General features: G+C 38.6%; 1 protein-coding gene across 4 annotated transcripts in view; it reads right to left on the bottom strand.

Moving 5' to 3' along the window:
* Positions 1-1,652: 1,652 nt before the first annotated feature.
* The window catches only part of LOC120424133 (LIM/homeobox protein Lhx5), a 61,267-nt gene continuing 43,219 nt past the window's right edge, over positions 1,653-19,700 (bottom strand). For 3 of the 4 annotated variants that reach the window (XM_039588173.2, XM_039588175.2, XM_039588177.2), the window contains 2 exons: positions 5,433-5,697; positions 1,653-5,355 (listed from right to left, as the gene is read on the bottom strand). In XM_039588173.2, coding sequence (XP_039444107.1) covers positions 5,126-5,355; positions 5,433-5,697 — 495 coding nt within the window. In that variant the 3' untranslated portion in view covers positions 1,653-5,125. Of the gene's footprint in view, positions 5,373-5,432; positions 5,698-19,700 lie in introns of all 4 variants that reach the window. The other variant, XM_039588174.2, reaches the window with a different exon arrangement.

Genomic DNA, 19,700 nt, shown 5'->3' with positions numbered 1-19,700 from the left:
GTAAAAATGGACCACATTTGTCCTCCGTCTGATAGTTGAAAATATAGACAAATCTGGATCTTTTGCACCCGGAAGCATCCAAATTGGTCAATTCTATCAAAAGTTATGAGATTTTTAAGAAAAAAAATAGGGGTCAAATGACTACCCGAGCGTTTGAGTGTTAATTTGATTTTGGTTGTCGCGGTAAATTTTCTTGAAAAATTTGAATTGTCAAAAATCCACCAAAGCATTTACCACATTGATCACACATAAAACTGTGGTAGAAAAGTATCCACCGTGATCAATTTTTGACAGTTCGACGCCAAAGGATTATTTCAAGAAAATTTACCGCGGTTAACCAAAATCAAATTAACAATGCAACTAAGGTTTGCGCAAATCGACATTTAGAACATTTGTATCTTGAGAAGGGATTTTCTGATCGGTTTGGTGTATTCGGAAAATTTGTATAAAATATAAAATAAAAACACCACTTCAAGTTTTATACACCATTTCATTGGTAAGACCGTAGAGCTCCTCCTAAGGGTGAATTATGAAAATCTTTGTCTGGCCAGTTTTCAGGTTACGTCCTTATAAAGGTGTTAGCATTGTTATTTTTTTTTCGAAAATGGTGCATTTCTATAATAGTAGAATAGTTTCAGCACTCATATCGATGCCGAAAAGTACATTCTCATTTCGTTACTCGAAAATGACAGGAAATGTAAATAGTTTCACAACGGAATTTGTCTTCCTTAGGCTTCATCCATAAAGTACGTCACGCTAAAATCGGCCAAAATTTACCCCCCCCCCTCCCGCCCTTTGTCACGCTTTTCCTATACTTATAACATGCAATGTCACGCTTGCTTTTGAACCAAACCAAAAAGTCAACAATTTTCAAAAAATCATTTTAGCTGTCTTGGACGCAAATGAAAGGTGATTAGTTTGCTTTTCAAATACGACAATTTTGGTTTTGGTTTTCGTCATTTTTTATTTTCAGTTTTTATTTTCAAAAAATTAGATCTCGGAAACGTTTCGCTAATTTTTTGATATGTTATATGAAATTTTCTGAGGAATCAGATAAAAATATTTTCAGACATAAAATCTTTGGTCCAGCCACCGTCAAAACGCCATTTTAAGTTTTCATACGACTTTCTCAAATGTTTGGCTGTTTTTTTTATTGAAATGGTACGGATTTAAACATTTTGAAAAATGTGATTTTACAAAAATTTACGAAAATGTCGTTCATCTTAACGGCCAAACAAAACAAAAAAAAAATACCGGAAATGTTGATGTAAAAATAGCAAGCCGAGAAACACGCAAGGCAAATTTGTGGCTCCCATAAGGCTACTTGTTAGAATTTTACGGATTTTCTATGTTTTTTTTTTTAATTTACTGAATACTTATTTTTTTTTTAAAGTTCGCATGATTTTGAATCAAACTGCATCATTACAGAAAATTTGATGGACTGACTTGCTTCGAGCGGCAGTTCAGTAGTCACCCGATCCGTTTTCATCGTTGAAAAAAGTAATGCTGAGAGTGATTCAATCTAATATTTGGAACATATTTAAACAATTAACATAGCTGTAAATATAAGGAAAATTAGTTTGATTTATGTAAAAACGAAGTTGGAATCAATGAAGTTCATGGATTTTCGGATAAAGGATAACATCTGTTGCTAAATTTCACATTAATTTTATTTTTTAATATTTCCATAGTGTCATTTCCTATATAAATATTAACACAATGTTTGTTTTTGTCCACCTTACGTTCCACCGTTGCTTTCTTATTGTTTTCCATTGTCACCGATTATATAAATACTTTGACAATGCTCATACTCCCACGTGGTGAGTATCCGCGTAACACTCGCCTATTTATTTTCATTGCCCGCTTATGTACAACCCTTTGCAGTATTTTATATTACACCTACGAGTACCTACGCTTTCCACCTCTGCCACATCGTTTTCTGATATCCATTTACCGATATAGTTTATAGAGTGTGTTCTTCAAATTTTTGCATTGAAAAGAACCACAAACTTAAAGCGAAAGAAAAGTCAGTTTTCCCTACTCATCTTTTCATCAACTTACAATTTCATCTAAATTTATCTACTTCTTCGATTTCACTTCGGCTTCACTTTCATTTGCATCGCGCCTTACTGACTTTTCTTTCGCTCAAATTTGCGAGCTGATTTGTTTCTGCTTTACACTTGTAAAAAGGCGCACAGTTAAAACGTTATTTACAGTTTCCTTCCTAACCAACTTAAAAAAAATAAAGCTGTTTTGAAATGTACGAGGAAGTTTTTCTTTCTTCTGCTTTAGGGGGAAAGTATCTTTCCATACAGTTTACTCACAATCATTCTTCATTTCCCGTGTCGCACTGAATGTGGGATGCACGCGCGTAACTCATTTGATACATTTTTCGACGAGATTGATTGGTGGTGTTTGCTCTACTTATCTGTCTATTAGTTACAATGTTAAAAATCGACTCGCTTGTACGCTTTCATGTTGGTGAGCTCAGACTTTTGAATATAAATTGCGTTTAGTCGTCGAATCCAAAACAAAAATGAGGTTCATAAAGTTTTAACAACGCATAACTGAAAAAATGAAAGATTCAGAATTTTTTCCGCATTTGTCGGTGAGTTGAGCTTATTTTTGTTCTATTTTAATAAGATTTAAAAACTTTGCAGCTCTTCAACTATTTCAAGATGTTTTCTTTCTCTTCTCTAATTAATAATACTGATGGTAGGATTGATTTTGTTTGCAACTGCTTCAGACAGCACTTTGAATTGTCTTCTAGAAAAAGATCCTTAAAACTGATCATTTCTTGGCTTTGCTGGTTATGACTCATTTGGAATGCAACTTTTCAAATAATAACTTTTGTAAATTTGAGATCCATACACGATGTGTTTAAAAAACGTGGAGAAGTGAAGATGATTTTGTTTAAATAAATCAAACAGTTGTCAAATTCCCTCCCAAATGATGTCATAACCAAGCGCCGTTCGGTCACATTCGTTCAACGGATATTCTTAAACTGTTGGTTTTTTAGCATTTTACGTGATGTGAGATGAAAACAAGCCTGTTAACGAGCCATCCACTAAACGACTTAAAACGCAACAAAATCGAACGGAGCAAAGTTAGTTTTTTTTATTCGTTTGCTCTTTCTCACTCTGGCGAAATATATTCGAGAAGCTATCGGTGGCCTTAGTATGGCCAATCGGTTCCATTTGACGAGACGAACCTTTCGCAGGTTGTTTTGTCTGATATGAAAAACTAAAAAATAACAAAATAATTTGCATAGACTCGTTATCAAGATTGAACACACATATTTTTAGTTTTTTTTTTAAAGTCCGCAATAAACTATTTTATATGCTTATTTATTGTTTTGTTCTCAAAGCCATTTAAAATTTCACAGAATCTTGAGATTAAAAAGTTAACGTTTTCTATAGTTAAAATTACAGTTTCTTAATTTTTGACTTGTTTGACTTAAAAAATGATCAATATCAACAAAATAGATCATTTTCTTTACAGGTTCTTAGAAAAAAACGTTACTTTAAACCACCTCTGTAATTGGTGCCTTCCTCCTAAAATCAATTGAAAAAGCTTTCTGCTTGTATTCAGTTGCGCCTGAATGCATGCAAACAAAATGCTGAAAAAAGCATTACTAACGTTTCTGCCATAATATGAAGAATGCTGCCTCAACTGGATCTGTAGCAATTTCTACTCTTCTTTGTTCCGTAAAAATTATGTTTTAGCACAATTGCTCATAACTTTTGTTAGCGTTATCAGACCTTCAATATTTTGAGCTCGTTAAAAAGGTCTTTTGATGACCTAGCCAACGATGGGTTGTATGATAGATCCGGACAACTTTTTCATCAAGATTTTTGAGATCTGGCCTCAAAAAAGTCTGTAAATAACACTTAAGTGACCATAACTTTTGATAGGGTTGTCAGATCTTTAAAAATATATAGCATGACAGGTTTTCTTACAAAAACCACCCTTTTTACAATCTTCCGGACTCAAGTCAAAATCGATTTAAAAAAAACTTTTGAAGTACTTAACTAAACATCGCCATTTGTAGATTGTGACTAAGAGGACCCCAAGATGGATTGAATGATGCCAAAACGGACAAAATCGGTTCAGCCAGTTCCGAGATAATCGAGTGCAATTATTTTTATCAACATCCAACCACCCGCACAGACATTTGCTCAGAATTTGATGCTGAGCCGATATGTCTAGGAGGTCAAAGTAAAAAGTTCGTTTTTCGAGTGATTTTACAGCCTTTCCTCATTGAGGTGAGGATGGCAAAAATTAATGCAATTTTGTTTTCCAAAAGAGTTTAGATTCTTTTAAAACATATTTAAAAATATATACAGTGCAGACTCGAGTACCCGACATTTCGATTATCCTATGTTCGATTATCTAAAGGTTTGTATAGGAATGCGGATAATCGAGTCATGAAAAAATGTGATCTTTTATTTTCCTGCTTTTAACATCAAATTCGAGTTCTACTACCACTATTGCCTATTAAATTTAAAAATGCATTTTTTTATATTTTATCACTGTCATTTTTGCTGCTATCTAGGATTTAAAAATACTAAATCACTTTAGAGAAGTTTAGGGGTCATGCTTAAGCTCGACAATAAAAAAAGACCGAAGTATTGCCAAGGCCTTCGGATAATTGAGTGCTGTAAACTCTGAAAAATGTGTCTTTCAATATTTTATTTATTGTCGACCAAAAAACAGTGATCGAGTTAAGTAGAGTTAGAGCTTTGAACTAAAAATAATAATTTATAAGCATTTTGTTGGCATAAAAATGTTTTGCATGGTTGTTTTTTTTGCTGAATTTAGAACTTTGTTGAATTTTGGATTGAAAAAAATGGAGCAATTTTTTAGGAACATTGCTTCAGCGATGACCGAAACCATGGTGAGCAATCTTGATAAATAGTCTATGGAGCGCAATTTGAGGATTCCATGGCAGCAGTATGTACACAATTCGTTTAAATGCAGCAATCTGCGAGAAGCTCAAACGTAATAAATCTATCTCTTTATTCTGCTGGCCGTGCGCGACCCGTTTAGGAAATAGTTAACAAAAACAAATAAATTACTTAGGAATTAACTATCACTTAACAATGCTAAAAAAGTTCAGTAATTTTTACCAAACCAGTCCCTCGTTTTGCATGTTCTGAGGTTCGGAGAAGTTGCCGGAGGTCATGAACTCGGGGCTGCCGGGCCTCGGTCCACCGATCATATTCTCAGGCGGGCCACCGAGGCCGGCCGCATTACCCGGGGGACCGTTTGGCTGGCCGAGGAAGTTTGTCTCCGGGGTCATGCCACCGAAGTCGCTCACCATGGGGATCGGTCCGGAGTGGTCCATGGGTCCTCCTGCATAGGAGAGAAAGCTAAGCATTAATCGTCGATTGATCGGGACTGTCCCTTGGTGTTGCTTTTCTACGACTTACCCGGAGCGTTAAAAGGCATTGGTCCAGCGCCAGGGTGACCGGGGAAAAAGGGCGCATCGTGGGGATGGAACGGCGGTCCGCCGTAGCCAAAGTCGAACTTGCCGTCGGCAGCAAAGTAGGGAAAGCCAGGCTCGTCCAATCCACCGGGCGACAGATTCATCGGGAATCCGCGCATTTTTCGTGCTCCCCCGAAGAACGGCCCTCGGCCCATGCTGGTCAGTTGTTTGAGCCTCCGTTCTTTCGAGCGCTTGTTTTGAAACCAAACCTGAAATCAATCGAGAATAAAACATACTACTTTAGTGTCCATTCGGAAAACTAGAACAAAATTCTTCCCCCCGCACAATCGAAAGCGCTCCCCTAAAATTTCGGTACAAATCAAACTTTTTTATTGTTATTATAATAATTTTATCGTCAACCCAACCGCGCGCGTCGTAAATCGCCGTCGGCGCGAGTTCTTTGAACACATTCCAGGTCTCACAATTTCTTCTTCCGTCTCGTTCGCTCGGAACACACAAACCGTTCAAGTCCCCAACACCCCATCGCTCGCCGGTCCCCCAACGGACCACGCGCAATGGCGTGTAAATAATTTTGTCTCCTTCACACTTGCTTTTCTCATGGACCCTGCTCTCGCCGGACGCCGAAGCTCTCTGCTCTCAGTTCGAGAGCCCCCGCGAGAGAAATGAATAACAATCGGAAAACGGCAGTTATGGACGATTTTCTTCCTCCGCGGGCTGTCGTCGTCGTCGTCGGCACGGGCTGAACCACTGATTTTTTACGACCCATCACGGATTGAACCCGAAAGATGATGTTTATGTGCCATGTCCCGCTCGATCGGGCGCAACATTAGCATTCGTGAAGAGTTAATAAAATTTTATGAAATGATCTATTCAGACGAATTTTGATGGTTTTACGAGCCGGGCTCTGATTTTGGTGCGACTCGTGATGGTCACGGAGATCAGAAGCCAGAGCTCGGAGCCGCGGCAGCACTGGAACCGTATTGGTTGATCGGGCCAAGGTCGACCTTTCGGTTATTGAATTCGTACACCGAAGGTCACGCGCGGGTTCAGAACTCTAGTCGCCGGTCGATTGATCGTCGGTGATCATCGCCGAGGTGCGAGAGAAAATAAAATCACCCCAAAGTTGAGCCATCGGATTGAAGTCGGAGTCGGAGTCTGTGGCCAGTGGTGGACCCCTGGCGTGCCGATCGGTGTCGGTGTTTAGTCTTCCTGCCTTCTCACTGTGTGTTGATTATAGTCATTCGGACGACAACCGCGGTCTAGCGCAGCGCCCTACGGTGAAATTAGGCTCTAAGCTGTGTGTTTTACGACCCACGATTGATACGACCTGTCGTGGGGGCTCTGCTAGAACCTCGGATCGCTTTCGGGAGGAACGTGCAGCATTTGATAACATGCAATAACCGCCGGCGATTATACTGATTATTTCGGGTGATGATGACGATGATGATGGGTAATGGACGCGACGACCGGCGGGTCCACTCTGCTCAATCTCGTTCAGAGCCCACTGGTCGGTCGGAACATGCTGATATATGCTAATGAAGGGTATTTTAATATTTGCAATTTAGTGTGCCATTTAGCCGCTGGACATTTCCTTTCATCCGTGGCGCGTTGCGGGCGCGCGTTGATGGGCTGTGAAGGTCGTAATGTTCTGTTGTGTACGTACGAGGCGTATTTTAGAAGTACAAAACTATGGTTTATTTTGTACTAGGAAAAAAGGTAAGCATTATGGTTAAAATAATTAAATCTACAGTCCGAATTTTCGGTTGAAATTGTATTCTTGCTTCTTTGGAATTGGTGAATCGCTTCTAGTTGTTAATGATAAAGAGACTGCAGAAAGCTTAATCAAATATTCACTGTTTTTAATGTGACATTAACGACATTAACACTGGAACGCCCAACGCATGTCTAACTTACACGGACGCCCGAGCCTCCCAAAAAAGGTGGAACGGTAACTTCAACTCGCTGGTTCTCGGGCCTAACTCAACCAATCAAGATGATTCTTCGTTCCAGTGATTTGTTAGGATGTCTAGATAATTCTAGAACTTTGCAGAACTTAATTTGATCAAATATGTATTTTTTGCGATCAAAAACATCGTTCCACCTTTTTTAAAAACACTGCCTTCGCGGAATTTTCAGCGAATTTTTTTACACGCGAAAAAAAAAGTTGGAACGATGTTTTTGATCGCAAAAATTACATATTTGATCAAATTAAGTTCTGCAAAGTTCTAGAATTATCTAGACAAATCACTGGAACGAAGAATCATCTTGATCGGTTGAGTTAGGCCCAAGAACCATTGAGTTGAAGTTACCGTTCCAACTTTTTTGGAGCCTTGGACGTTGGAATGTTAAAGCATTTTAGATGATACAAAACATGTTACGAGTTGTCAATTCAAGTAGCCCTTTTATACTGAATTCTTAGCTAAATAAATTGGTCAATTGACCAAAACTATGTGTAGACAATAGGGTGACAATAAAAAATCGACATCAGGGATGCCCTCTGATTCGATTCCTAGGACAAAAATAAGTATCTGTGCAAATTTTGAGCCAAATCGGTTAAGGTTAATGGGTCGCTTTTTATCGTTGAAGTTTACATAGAGAAAATCGCAAAAATGTAAGCAGAAAAACATCGTTTCAGTATTATTCTGTCAGGTGGCGCGGGTCTTGCCCAAAACTGATTTCTTGTAGGAAATTCAATTTCCTACAAAAAAACTTACTTAATCCACCTATGTGGTTGGAGCCTTCCTCACAACAATGGCTGTACACAAGTTTCAACTATTTTTTGGATCCGGCTTCCAAAAAGTACATCGATATCACTCAAGTGGCCATATCTCGAGACAGGGTTGCCAGATCTTCAATGTTTTGGGCTCGTTGGAAAGGTCTTTTGATAACCTAACCAACGATGGATCGGATGGTGGATCCGGACATAGTTTACATACATTTAAGTGAGATCCGGCTTCAAAAAAGTACATCAATATCACTTAAGTGGCTATATCTCGAGACAGGGTTGCCAGATCTTCAATGTTTTGGACTCGTTGGAAAGTTCTTTTGATAAATTAACCAACAATAGGTCGGATGGTGGATCCGGACATAGTTTACATACATTTAAGTGAGATCCGGCTTCAAAAAAGTACATCAATAAAACTTAAGGAGCCATATCTCGAGACAGGGTTGCCAGATCTTCAATGTTTTGGGCTCGTTGGAAAGGTCTTTTGCTAACCTAACCAACAATGAGTCGGATGGTGGATCCGGACATAGTTTACATACATTTAAGTGAGATCCGGCTTCAAAAAAGTATATCAATATCACTTAAGTGGCCATATCTCGAGACAGGGTTGCCAGATCTTCAATGTTTTGGACTCGTTGGAAAGGTCTTTTGATAACCTAACCAACGATGGGTCGGATGATGGACCCGGACATAGTTTACATACAGTTAAGTGAGATCCAAATATATGTGAAAACATATTTTTATACATAACTTTTGAACTACTTATCGAAACATCAATCTGTATAAAACTCGATCTATGGGACCCTAAACCAAGTCGAATGCAACAAGTTCGGGTCAAATCGGTTCAGCCAGTGCCGAGAAACATGAGCTAGTTTGTTGGTCACATACATACATACACACACACATACACACACACATACACACACACATACATACAGACATTTGTTCAGTTTTCGATTCTGAGTCGATATGTATACATGAAGGTGGGTCTACGACGTTTTTATACGAAGTTCATTTTTAGAGCAGGATTATAGCCTTACCTCAGTGAGGAAGGCAAAAAAAGGTGAATATGCCTCTTTGATAACCTATCAATTTTCGAGAAGCTCAAAGGAAGTAACAAAACACTTTCAGTTGCTAATATTCTAAAAAATAAAGTCCAATCTAATCTTATATAATATTCTAAAAAATAGTTTCGATATAAAAGAGGCAAAAGTGAAGTTGGCCTGCTTAATAGCTTATGTATTTATACATTCTTTTATTTCCGAACTTTTGCGATTCCGTCGTGAAACTACTTACTCTTCGTGTCATTCACGAAAGACCTCAACCAAAAATAAAAGAATCGAAAAGTAATATGTTTCGATACAAGGGCTTATACTTTTCAGCACTGAAATGGGTGCTGAAAAGTTGAACTTTTCAGCCCTCGTATGGATAAGTAATACTTTTCAATATTGTTTCGATTTGAACGGTGGGAATTGACTAAACACATGGTCATCTAAATATATAAAAAAATCGTCGGTTTTGTTAGAACGCGACTCAATTCAATACGGAGCGTCGGATCGAGGTGCTCTTTGTTGCGTTGGGTTCGTATAAGTCCAAGGAAGGTTCTTACGCTAACTAATTGATACTTTGGCCACTCTGGGACCGATTCCGAACATCGGTAAATTGTATGGGAAAAGCTGCGTATAATCAAATTTTGATCACAGGAGGCTGAAAAATCAAACAAGCTAAAAACGTTAGGAAACCTAAAAAGGGTAGGACGAAGTTTGCCGAGAAAAGCTTGTTTGAATTGCAAAAAATGTTGTTTGTAACTCGCTGCAAAATTTGTTTTTTTTTCAGTACTCGTTTTCTTTATCCAACGAGGTTCACCGAGTACCAAATGTTACAGTCGTGCAGAAAAAGTCATCATCGTTTTGCTTCTATTTTACGTAAAAATGTTTTTAAATATTTTCCCATAATTTTACGAATTTTGTCAAAACCTGCCTTAAATGACGAACATTCTAAAAATTACCTAATAATTCAACAACGTAACTTGTTCAAGGGATTTTTTAAAGCTGAATTGAGAATTGACAACATACAAGATGTTGAAAATGATTTTTTTTTCAAACATTTGAGTAATGTTCTATTCAGATTGATTTTTCAAAAAGTAATTTTTTTCCAAAATGACAGGCTTTGTTCTAGAAACGTAAATTTATGTTAATTTAATTTTTCATAAGATTTCTTCTGAACCTGAGCCCCAGACCAAATGTTACCCTTACTGCGGATTTATCAATATTTGCATTTGCCTTTATCAAATTTTGCAAACATCTTTTGTGTTTCGTTTAGTGGTTAGATATAGTAATATGAGTTAATTGGAATAAGAAAATTTATTTTATTATAGCGGTGTGATTTTACTATATTTTTATCTGTTATATTTTCAATATTCCCAAAAGATGGGGAAAATAGTAGTTTTTGCAATTCCGTCGTGAAACTATTTATTTTTCCTGTCATTCTTGAACGACGAAATAGCCTACTTTTCTGTACCAAAAATAACAGAATCGAATAGCAACACTTTTCAAAATAAATGCTGAAAAGTTCTACTTTTCAGCACTCAAATGCGTGCTGAAAAGTTGAACTATTCAGCACTTGTTTCGAAAAGTAACACTTTTCAACATTTTTTGATTTAAACGATTTATTGACAAAATACATGAAAATTTGACGTAAAATTTCACTCAGTGTGTGTTTTTTGGAATTGCAAAAAAAAATGTATGGAACTCGTTGCAACACTTGATTTTTTCAGCACTCTTCGTATTTATCAAACTCGGTGAACCTTGTTGGATAAATGTACGACTCGTGCTGAAAAAATCCTCTGTTTGCAACTTGTTGCATAAACTACTATTATGCAACAAGTTGCAAAAAAAAAGATTTTTTTCAGCACGAGTCGTACATTTATCCAACGAGGTTCACCGAGTTGGATAAATACGAAGAGTGCTGAAAAAATCAAGTGTTGCAACGAGTTCCATACCAATTTTTTTGCAATTCCAAAAAAACACACTAAGTGAAATTTAATGTCAAATGTTGAAAAGTGTTACTTTTCGAAACAAGTGCTGAAAAGTTCAACTTTTCAGCACCCATTTGAGCATTTATTTTGAAAAGTGTTGCTATTCGATTCTGTTATTTTTGGTACAGAAAAGTAGGCTATTTCGTCGTTCAAGAATGACAGGAAAAGTAAGTAGTTTCACGACGGAATTGCAAAAAAGTTATTTTTCCCAGTATCAGACCTGCATTTACAAAACGGCTTCAGTGGCTATTTCTTAACTTAATGTTAACATGTTTAGGTTAAAGTTAACATTCCAAAGGTCGCCTTTCCTAAGGTGTAATTATAAGTTTTCGCTTGGGACGATTAACTATCTTTCCTTTATTAAGAAATCAGAAAAATGACCGTTTTTGGGTTATTTTAAGCACGTGTGCAAATTTTGAGTGAAATTGGTTGAGATTAACCCATTGATACCCGAGCCTAAAGCTGGTGAAAAAAAAAATCATGCAAAAATTATTATTTTTTAAATAGCTTATAACTTTTTAGGATCGAGTTTTATTGTTTTCGGTTTGTTCTACAAAGTGTTAGAACATTAAATGTTCAATGGGAATCTCACTTTTGGGCATATTTGGATGACCAAACCGTGAGAAAATTTAGTTTTGATTTTTTTCGATTTTTTCCAGAAACAATTCACCTTTGAGTATCTATGGGTAAATGTTGACAGATTTTGCTCATATTTGACCCAGTCCTAATATAGCTCACAGAACAACATTCAGCTTGCGGAGCGAGGTTTTGAGAAGAAGTCCCATATTTTGGGCACCCTAATCACTAGTTGTGTTGGTCCGAGCCGGGATGCGAATCCCGATCTAAATTGCCCAAAGAATCCAAGAATGTACACGGAGAAAAAAGAGTTCCAAAAATCGTGAACAAGCGTTCATGAAAATGGGAACCTCGAACAAAGTGTTCAAATCCCATGGTACGATTTTGAAAAACGTACCATGAAATTTGAATCTTTTGTTCGTGGTTCCCATTTTCATGAACGATTGTTCACGATTTTGGGAACTCTTTTTTCTCCGTGTAGTCTGTTTCGTGACTTGAACCCATTTTCGATGAGTAAAATAGACACTTTAGGTGTTTTTGAATAATATTTATCAATGTTTTATCATTTTCACAATTATTGTACATTTTGAAACTTTTCAAAATTACTTTAAAACTCCATCTTGAGGTAAAACTTCTCTACTAAGCTCAGTATGACTCCATACTATTGTGTTTGTATTTAATTCCTATTTTGCATTTTCCAAAAGAAATCTTAAACCTATCAATGTCATCCCGGCTATCAAAGCCACCCCGGTTTACGATACTAAAATATGTTTTGAAGAATCGTACCTTAACTACACAGCAAAAAATGTGTAAATTTGGAAAGTGTAATTTTAGAAGGTTGAATATTACCTCTTTTATGATGTAATTTTACCTCAATATAGACTGAAAAAGCGACATTACACCAGAATAGTGGTAAAATTGCACATTTTCAGAGGTAAAACTACACATTTTTGCTGACATAAAAGATGTACCCCTTTTTAGATGAAATTTTACCATGATTTTTTTTTCTGTGTAATGAAGATATCTCGCAAATCATAGAGCACGGCTTTACAGCACTTGAAGTCACTCAAAGTGTAAGCAAGTTGTAAATGAGGTGAAAACATTATGTTTTTGCCCATGCCAACAACGACGTGAGAAAAAATATTTTATAAAATATTCACATGATCACACACCACCACCCATCACATGTCCGTTTTGGTGAAATTCTGCAGCCTTCAAAACGTCCGACAGCATGTTTTGACATGCGGAGTGTGTTGTATAGTGTAACATACCGCGCGTAGCGAATACCCAGACGGATTGTGTGTGTGTGTGAAACGCAAAATAACAACATCGAGGTAAAAAAAGACTCCGACCCAGCGAAACGGCCTCAAACATCGATACCCTGTTGATAGGGGCGGAACCGACACATGTCACTGTTTCCAACACGCCAGACACAGCACATCACGGTGCGCGCAGCTCGACGAATCTTCCCCCCAACCGTGAGGTGGTTCGCCCTGGGCGTCCACTGAGGTGAAGAATATACCCTGGAGGTTCGTCCACAGCAAGGCCGTGGAACCACCGAAAACCAACCCAAGTTGAGCTCCGCGGTCGTCGTCACTTTTTTGTGTTGTTGCTTCGACGGGCCTTTTTAGTTTGTTGCTGTGAGAAATGCTACATTCAATTGTTGCCTGCCCGAAGAAACAATATAATTATTGAATTATCTTCCGCGAGCACATGGTGTGGTCAGCAAAAACGAGAGGGGAAATTCGCGCCAAATGTTGCTCCTCTCTGTAGGTTTAACCCCTTCGTCTAGCGTGGCTGACTTGATAAATCAATAAATTGTACAAAAATAAACAGAAAAAACCCATGAACGATAATCATCTCACCGGGTTATCTTTTCGTTCCCTCTCATTTGGCGTCAGCGCCGGTTAGACATTGGAGGGCATGAATTTTAAACACTAGACGACAAAAAAATGGACTGTGTCTAGAAATTGTAAGAGGATTAGGGAAGAAAATGCACACAAATTTCGAGAGCATGCATCAGAAGATGGCCAAGCTTTTTACTCCAAAGTTCATTTTAAAAAAGTTAGCCTTTTAAAATAAAAATTGACGACTTCAGGTACTAAACTGATTTATGACACTCAGTTGAGATGAACTGTTTCAATGAGCGAATGAACACTATTATCCCTCAAAAAAAAAAAAAAAAATTTAGACCGTTCGTTCAAAATGTGTAGCGACCGATAGTAATTTTTGCTGTACCGTGTAATTTTTCCAATATTGATTTCCAACTATCATCGGAGCGGATAGTTGTTCTGAGAGTTTGAGGGTCTAGTTTTGCTCGAGGGATCGCCGAGGTGATGATGGGCACACGCTGGAAGTGACCTCGTCCAGCAGGGACACGCAAAGTACCGCAAAACCCCACCATAAGGTAGCCGAGATCCAACTGGCGCGGCGTAGGAGCCCACAATAGTGAAACCAACTAAGAAAGAGTGAGCGAGCTGGAAACGGACCTGGGAGTACATAATTTATTGATCGTTATTATAGGTTGTCAAAATAATGTGAATTTTACGCGCCTCCTTTCTCGGAAGAGCGCATGCATTAAATCATCATTAGACATGCAAAATTCTGCTCCAAGTGACGGGACGGGAAGCCTTCGACGAATGGGGTTCTCTTTAAGATTCGGAGGGATTCGCTCGCTCCCGGGGCAGAACAGAATCGTCGACAGCATCACCTACATTCTGTACGGGGTTGGTCAGCGAATCCGACGATCGCAAAATATGTCAAGGATTTTGAGGCAATAATTCTTCTCGCGTTCGGCGAAGTGTCGGTAGTAAAAATTCTTGGATGCGGTTTGGAGATGCACCGTAACTAAATGCAATCCACTACAAAATGAGTAACCGTAATACTGCTTTCAAAGATTTTTGAATGAATAATCCTTTAGTTAAGAATTTATAACGCAGTTATCAATTTTAGTTTATACCAAATTTTGGATTTCCCGTGTTTAGAGTTCATTTTTCTGTAGTTAATTTTTTTGACTATGCGTAGAAACATTGAAAATGGTCAGGGGTATTCAAAATCATACAAAAACCAAAGAAAAAAAATGTTTATTGGACCTTTATGAAAACTAACAGTTATACTTTTCTGAACATGCATCAATTCTGCGTAGAACGGAAGTACAATACGTGTAAAATAACATTGTTTTGTTGTCACTTTGTGAAGCAATTATTGGTCTCCTGGTTGACAGTCATCAGTAAATCGTCACAGTCGTGCTATCTTGCCACACGTGCTTTTTTGGGCGAAAGTAAGTTAAGAACGCCATTTTGCCTCACCTTTTGACCTTCCGATTTCAATCCTGAGATACTCAATAAAAACCGAAAAAACTCCGTCCATTTTTTTCACTCTTCATACGAGAGAAGTTTCAATCTTGTCGTGCTTTATCGACATAACCCGAAAATTGATGTATGTATTTTTTTTATTATTGCTCGAGCCTCCAGCAACCAAACTTCGGGACAATGCACTGAACAGTGTGCCAAACAAAACGTGTTTGTTTTTGTTTATATTGCGTGTTCTAGTTTTTTTTTATTCAAGGTCAAACATTGAAACGCGTTTTTCTCTGATCGTCAAAAAGCGACGTTGTTGCACGTCGATAACACAACAGCGTCGAAATGATGATTTTAATAACATTACAAAAAATAGTAAAAGAAGCTAAATTTATATCGTAGATCGCGGCGATAGAAGTTGTCGTTATTTTCTCTGGTAGTATTTGGTCCATTCTACAGTGTTGTTGATAAATAAAACACAACCTCGAATAAAAAGTTAAGGTCTTAGTGATGAAAATTAATTTCTAAAAAAAGTCAGCTCGCTAAGACATCAAATAGTCCTTAGAAATAATTTCCACATTTTAAAACAAATCTGTAAAAACCATGGGTCAAACCCAACAGTAACTTTGTAACAAGGATGTTTTGCTGATCTCGTGTTTATGAGCCAGCAGCAGTGCTCCACTGCAACTGTGGTCACTTTCTCCCTGGACCAGTTCCAACGTCGTCGCTACAATCAAAAACAGCATCATAATTTCGTTGTACTTTTGCGGCCACCGCGTGTTGATGATGTTGCTGGCGCGCCATGTTCTCCTTCAAGAAAACACGTCATGAAACGAACGAAAACAATAACAAAGCAATAATACAGCGGGTCTCCGTCCATGGGTTTGTATACAAAATATATACAAGCACACACAAACATGCCTCGGATACCCGAGAAGCAAACGGCGCTTGTTTCGCTTAGTCATCGAAACATGATTAGCGCGGCAAGAATACGGCAGGCGACTGCCGATAGGATGCGACGACGACGCCATCGATTGCTGTGTAGTAGGCCAGGAGAACCTGCGCGCAGCCCGGTAGGATAGGGGTGGACACGGTTACCTTGCCGACGCGATCGCAGCAGCCTTTTTTCCCTGGTCTTCTCTGGTGGGAGGAGAAGCACAAAGTCATAGCACCGTTCTCTACGTGAAGAGAAAATGCCAGCAGTGTGGTTGCTTTGATGTTTCCTTTCATCGACAGTCTATCAAAGAAGGAAAGACGACTTGCTCTGCTTATGTACTGCCTCCCGGATTTCGGCGGAGGCGGTGGAAAACGGACTAAAGCTGAAATATCATTCTGCGGCCTTAAGAAAGTGCCCCCTCATGGACCGAGCCCGACCCCGGGAAGGATGAAAAATTGTAGCACCAACAACATAGTTGCGGCCACTGTCGAACGCGCGCGTTTCGTACACTTCTTGTGGCGTAACGAATTTTCCGTCGGACCACCTCCTGGTGTTCGTGGCTTGCTGGGACCTGATGGGACTTCTTGATTCCTCCTCAACTCGGCAAAGTGATGATGAGCGGTGCGCGGTCCAAGCTGGCCATGATGTCTTCTTGCATCTGCCAAGACTCGCGGCGGCCTCCAGAATGACTCGAATAGGTGAGAGACTGGCTGTCTGTCCGACCGTGTGAGTCCACGTGATGGGTAAACTCAGATAGACAACATGATGACGGCCGATCCGGTGGAGCGCAGAACCAACCGACCAACCGTTGCCATGGCAGCGGCTAAAAAGCGCAACCATCCGGACTGATCTCATCCGAAGACGACTGATGCAACAGTCGGTGCAGTGCGAGTTTTTTAGGTTTTTCTCTGAGAGGAGTTCAAAGTTGATTTTTTTTTCTTGACTGGTTTGAAACAGGTAATGGCGGGTAATGAGCACAGTGTGATTGGTTGAGAATATTGCGCCGTTACTGTTGATGCATCGTAAATGCGATGTGTTTTATAGACAATGTATGCCGGAATTGTATTTTTAGAAATCACGAAAAAGATTTTGTTAGGATGATTCTGATACTAGGTGAAATTTACAAGTTGCAAGACAGAGTTCACAACAACCGAGGTATTTGTTGTCTTCTCCTGCAAAAATCTGATTGCAAAAACAGTCAAATTTTGTTATAAGTCATATTGTAGACAATAATTTGCGGGATGAATATCAATATCAAATTTTACAATTTTATTTATTGGCAGGGAATTCACTAAAATCCAATTCTGTCGATTGGAGCGTGCTCAGGGAGTCCAAATCTATCATACCTTGCGAAACACGCGTTTAAATGGGACGAAAGGCCGTAAGAGCAATGTCTTACCGTCCCTTTCAAATGTTTCTCCAGAAAATTCGAGCTGAATTGTTACCTTAGTTTTTAATATACTAGAATGTTTGTAACAATAATCTGGGTGCGCTGAACTCTGGTTGATTTTAAGTGTCGCTTCGGTACATATAGAACCGTCATACCGTTGCGTTGTTTTTTTTTAATTTCTCAAGTTTAAGTATTTGTTGTACGGATCAGGATCATATCTTATATTATATTAAAGTTAAACTATTTTTTAATATCTGAAATCAGTAAAAATTGTTATTGCGAATATCAATATTTTTGTGTTTATTTTTATTCAGTTAGGGGACATTATCCCTGTTTTTTTTTCTTTCTTTTTGTTATTAGCAATCTTAGCAAGAGTTCAACTCTTTGGGAGGAATTAAAACGCTAAATTAAAGTGATTTCATGTGGGATGATTTTTTACTTAAATAGTTCATCGAGTTTGGCCAACTTTTTATTTTATTTTGATACTTTTCAGGAAATAGTGTTTATCTCAAATCAAATATTGTTTAATAAGTTTTTTTCGAAAAGGTCCCATAAACAAAATTCTCAGTTTTTGCTTTTTGAGTGTTTTTTAATTCCCCTGACTCAAGGCGGTTTAAAAAAAACCCAAAAAGCAAAAACTGGAAATTTGGTTTATTGGACCTTTTCAAAAAAAAAAACTCCAGAATTGTTTTATTTCTTTTGTACAGTATTAGGCAAACTTGCTAGAATAGCACTCTTGTTTTGTTTATTCATAACTTATTTTTATTAGGTCCTTTTAGGTGCTGTGACCAGGTTGGGACCGAGGACCGTTAAATAACTTAATATATAACAAAAAAAACAACTCCTTAAACTCCATACTTGGAGATCATGTAACTGACGAGGGTTACTTGGTCCAAGCGGGTCTTGATAATAGCACTCTGTCGTTGCTTAAAAAGTTACTTTTTCCATACAAAAATGTGTGAAAAATTTGGAGCCTGTTTGGTTTCGTGTTCAACTCAGCCCTACAATGATCATTGAAATGAATAATATCAACAACTTTATTCGAGGCCACTGTAATCATAAATTACATCAGCTTTTGCAAAACTTAAGATTCATTGTGATTAAAGATAAATGAGCTCAGTAAACCTGCGTGGAATATGGACCAATTTTCTTCAGCCTCCTTGCCAGCAAAATGGCAACGAAATTATCCCGCCATTTGATCTCTCTCGGTCAATACTGGTTGCAGCAGAAACGACAGCAGCAGAGCTCCAGAGAAAATTCACCTTTATTTTTATTTCAATTTGCTATAATACCGCCCATCTCGACTACCACGAAGAATTTTGTTATTCTTTTTTTCTCTCATCTTGCTGGCCTCCATTGCACACTGCACAGAGTACCTACGAGATTCAGACAAATTTTCCGTACAACGCTTGAATATTTCTCCATGCAGTGTTTTGTTGCTGCGTACTTTTTGCTGTGGGGTGAAATGTCAACTGTTGCACAAGTTTTATATTTGAATAGTTTTTTTTTGTCATATTGAAATCTCATGTAGAGTTTGACCCAAAAACAATATTTTAAACTATTGATAGCAAAACTTTAAAATCTTCAATAAAACTAGACAGAATCTGAAACAAATTGCCTTTGCATGTCAAGTACTCCCCCAGTAATTGTCACTGCACCCCATTCAGCATTTTCTCCATTATATACAAAATCATTCAGTTGCTTCTGCTCTGCCTCCCCCCAAACCCAAAAGTTTCCGAGTAGCGACCTGGTTGGTTGACTGGTTGGCTGGCTGTGGTAAGCGATTGCGCGCCCATCCTCCAAGTTAGTCCCCTCCGTCCCTCCGGTCGCCTCAAACCACCGACGGTCGTCGGGATGTGGTTCTGCTGTCTGTTTCGGGGTAGTCTGGCTGGATTCTGCATGCTTTGGGCTGACGATGGAAACCCATCAGCCACCGCGCCACCAATGTTGCCGGCGTAGCATAAAGCATGGATGCTGGAGAGCAGAGTCGAGATGAACGAGTGGTGCTTGAATTGTGATCTTTCATCCCCCACCCCGACCGCCACTTTCGCAATTCAGTCCCGGAGTTTTGCTGCAGAAAGGTGCTTGGTGATTTGTGCTGCCTTGGGGCAAGTTTTTCCATTGAGGGCTTCCTCTTCACTCCATCTTTCGACGCAGAGCTTGGAGAGCCAGCCCCAGCAGTAATAGCGACCAATACGGTAGTTGGAAGATGCGATGCGAAGGATGTAATTATTGGGAAGCCAGCTTTCATTTTGATCGCGAAATGAATGGTTTTCCTCCTTCTCGG

The sequence above is a fragment of the Culex pipiens genome, chromosome 2, assembly GCF_016801865.2.
Source record: "Culex pipiens pallens isolate TS chromosome 2, TS_CPP_V2, whole genome shotgun sequence".
NCBI classification, from domain to species: domain Eukaryota; kingdom Metazoa; phylum Arthropoda; class Insecta; order Diptera; family Culicidae; genus Culex; species Culex pipiens.
Note: the sequence above shows the minus strand (reverse complement) of the source record. Positions and strands in the feature narration are given on the sequence as shown.